Source organism: Calidris pugnax, unplaced genomic scaffold (assembly GCF_001431845.1).
Source record: "Calidris pugnax isolate Ruff unplaced genomic scaffold, ASM143184v1 scaffold341, whole genome shotgun sequence".
NCBI classification, from domain to species: Eukaryota; Metazoa; Chordata; class Aves; order Charadriiformes; family Scolopacidae; genus Calidris; species Calidris pugnax.
In genome coordinates this window covers 350,240-353,252 of record NW_015091149.1, presented here as the reverse complement: position 1 = coordinate 353,252, position 3,013 = coordinate 350,240, and the positions used below count along the sequence as shown (strand labels likewise).

General features: G+C 68.3%; 1 protein-coding gene across 1 annotated transcript in view; it reads left to right on the top strand.

Annotated features, from left to right (window-relative positions):
* Positions 1-3,013, top strand: part of WNK4 (WNK lysine deficient protein kinase 4) — a gene marked incomplete at its 5' end in the record, with an annotated part of 14,145 nt that continues 11,132 nt past the window's right edge. Inside the window, one exon of the mRNA XM_014959062.1 lies at positions 1-384. Within this exon, the coding sequence (XP_014814548.1) occupies positions 1-384 (384 nt within the window). The remainder of the gene's footprint in view (positions 385-3,013) is intronic.

The following is a 3,013-nucleotide window of genomic DNA, read 5'->3' as shown; positions in this document are numbered from 1 at the left end:
GCACCGGAGCCGGAGCCAGAGCTCCCCGGGCGGGCCCCGCACCGCAGCCGCGGCCGGCGGCCCTCGGGGCGCGACTCCCGCCGCCCTTCTTTCCGCTTCAACCGGCGGAGCTCGGCCGAGCTGGAGCTGCTGGGATACCCGGCACCGGGCGGGGAACGCGGGGGGTCGCCGCCGCCGCCGCTGCCTCCGCCGCTGTTGGTCGCCGCCGGTCGCCGGGAACCGGAGGAGACGGAGAGCGAGGAGGTGGAGACCCGCGCTGTCGCCACTTCCCCCGACGGCCGGTTCCTCAAGTTCGACATCGAGATCGGGCGCGGGTCCTTCAAGACCGTCTACAAGGGGCTGGACACGGAGACCACCGTGGAGGTGGCCTGGTGTGAGCTGCAGGTATGGGACCCCCCGGGAGAGGGGGAGGCGGTGGGGGCAGTTGGACCCTTTTCCGTCCAGTTTCCGTGGCGTGGGCAGACCCCCAACCCCTGGTCCGGCTCCCCTCTGCCCGCTGCTGCTTGCCCAGGCTGCTATGAGGGAACTGCAGGGCATCTCCCCGGGGTTGGAACCGGTGCCAGAGCCCGCAGGCACCCGGGATCCCCCAATTCTGCCAGGCACCTCGGTGCCCTTCTGCAGTCGGGCTGTAGTGGCAGAGTAAAGCAAGGAGGGTGGCTGCAGCTGGGCTCGGGACCCCCTCGCTGCCCTATGCCCACCTCTGTGGGTGCCCGGGTGCCGCACGGGGCTCTTGGCCCGGGCCCAGGCTCCTGCTCAGCGCTGCTGCTCCTGGCCCTCCTGCCCGTCACGTGCTGTTTTCCATTTGCCTCCTCGCTGCCTGCGCTCTGGAGCGCACCGAGGTGCCCGCGCTCCCGGTGCCAGCCCCCGCTCCGGGGGGTTCACAGGTGGATGCTGGACGGGGCTGCCATGGCCTGAGCACCCCGCTGCCTTCTCCCTGCCCATCAGCTTGCAGCTTTCCCTTTGGAAGGGCAGTGAGGGCTGAGGTGCCCTCTCCTGTGCCGACCTCCCTGTGCCAGCGCTGGAGCTGGCCCCGCGGTTCCCTGCGATAGCCCTCGGCGTGCTCTGGGGCACGTGCCCGCAGCGCGCCTGGGGCCGGGCGTCAGTCAGGAGCCGGGTACAGCGTGACCTTGGTGCTCTCCAGCTGCTTGTCCTTGGCTGAAGTGGTGTCCGTGGGCACCTGCGTGTGGCTCCTGCGATGCTGCTGGGGGTTCTCTGCCGGGAGCACCTGGACCTGGGGTTTTCCAGGTCCTTGAGCAGCCTCCCCATCTCTTCTCCGCTACCACGCTCCTCCATCCCCTTTGCTGCCCCACAGCCTGGCAGCAGGATGCTAAAAACACGATGCTGAGGGCAGCAGTGAAGGTGTTGCCTCTGCAACGCCTTCTCCCTCTCGTTGCTTTTGACGGGCCTGATCTTGTCCGCGGAGGTGCGGAGGGAGGGCTGTGTTGTGGGGCTCCCATTTCTCCTTGGAGCCCCCAGGGAGGGGCTTCAGCAAAGTCCAAAGTTCCCAACAGGCTCCTAACCCTGGGGTAGCTGCTGTGTCTGGAAGGTCCAAGTCCTTGTTTACACAGAAAAACGTGTTTTGTGAGTTTGTTGTCATGTTCCTAAAACCCTGGTGTGGCCGCAGGCGGGTGCCCAGGCCAGGTCCGTGGGTTCCTGTAGCCCAGCAGTGCCAGGAGAGATCTCCAGATGGTGGTGGGGAATTTCTGAGGGGCCAACGGTGGCTTTTTGGTGAGGAAGGTGAGGTCTTGGGCCTCCGCCTGCCCTTGTGGTTTGCACAATTGCTTCAGCTGATGGCCGAGCGCCGGCTCAGTGCTCCCTCCCTCCCTCCTGCGGCCCCACGGCTCCGTCCAAGTGCCCCTCAGCTCTGTTGGAGTCCCGTGTCCCTTTGGGCGGCAGGGGAAGCAGCAGCCCGGCGTTGGCAGGGAAGGGCTCTCCTTGATGAGCCCAGGACCTCCTCTGGATGAGTCAGCTGTGCCCAGTGCTCCCCTCCTGGCCCGGCTCCGTGTCTCAGCCCTCGCTGCGGACGTGCCCCAGCTCCCTTGCGCTGGCAGCGGGCACGTGTGGCTCCCTCCCTGCCCTCCTGCTTGTCCCCCCGACCGGGCACTGCTGCCCTGTGGGGTCCCTGTCCCTACTCCGCCATGTCAGAGTAGGTCCCGTGTCTCTGCTGGGGCTGGATGAGGCCCCTGGTGCCTGTCCTGAGGCCCAGGGCAGGGGCTGCCTGCACTCGGGGCTCTGTTTGACAGCGGTGCAGGCAGCGGTGGAGGCAGGGCACAGGCAGCAGTGCAGGCAGCAGCAGAGGCAGGGTGCAGGCAGGGCACAGGCAGGATGCGGGCAGGGCGCAGGCAGCAGTGGAGGCAGGGTGCAGGCAGCGGCTCAGGCAGCAGCACAGGCAGGGTGCAGGCAGCAGCGCAGGCAGGGCACAGGCAGCAGCGGAGGCACGGTGCAGGCAGCGGCTCAGGCAGCAGTGCAGGCAGCAGTGGAGGCAGGGTGCAGGCAGGGTGCAGGCAGTGGCAGAGGCAGGGCACAGGCAGGGCACAGGCAGAGTGCAGGCAGCAGTGGTGCAGGCAGCAGTGCAGGCAGGGTGCAGGCAGGGTGCAGGCAGCAGCGGAGGCAGGGTGCAGGCAGGGTGCAGGCAGCAGTGCAGGCAGGGTGCAGGCAGCAGTGCAGGCAGGGTGCATGGGCAGCTCTGGTGTCTTGCGAGGTGGCTCCGGAGGGATGCAGCTGCACCCTCCCGGGTAGAAGGAAGGGGGTGAGGAAGCAAAAAGGCTCCTGTGCCCCAAGTCCAGCGGGCACATGCCAGCCCTGCGAGCCCCCCGAGGGGCTGGAGCTGCAGGAGCCCCCGGCCTGGCCCATGGGGAGGTGGTAGGGACCGTCCCGTGAGGCTCCCCCGGATCTGGGAGACCCAGCAGCCCCAGCTCTGCTCCACCACCCATCATCACCCTCCGGCTGTCGGTGACAGCCCCTCGAGGGCGGCCGGCATGAGCAGCCCCAGCCCCACTCCCACCCCTTGCAG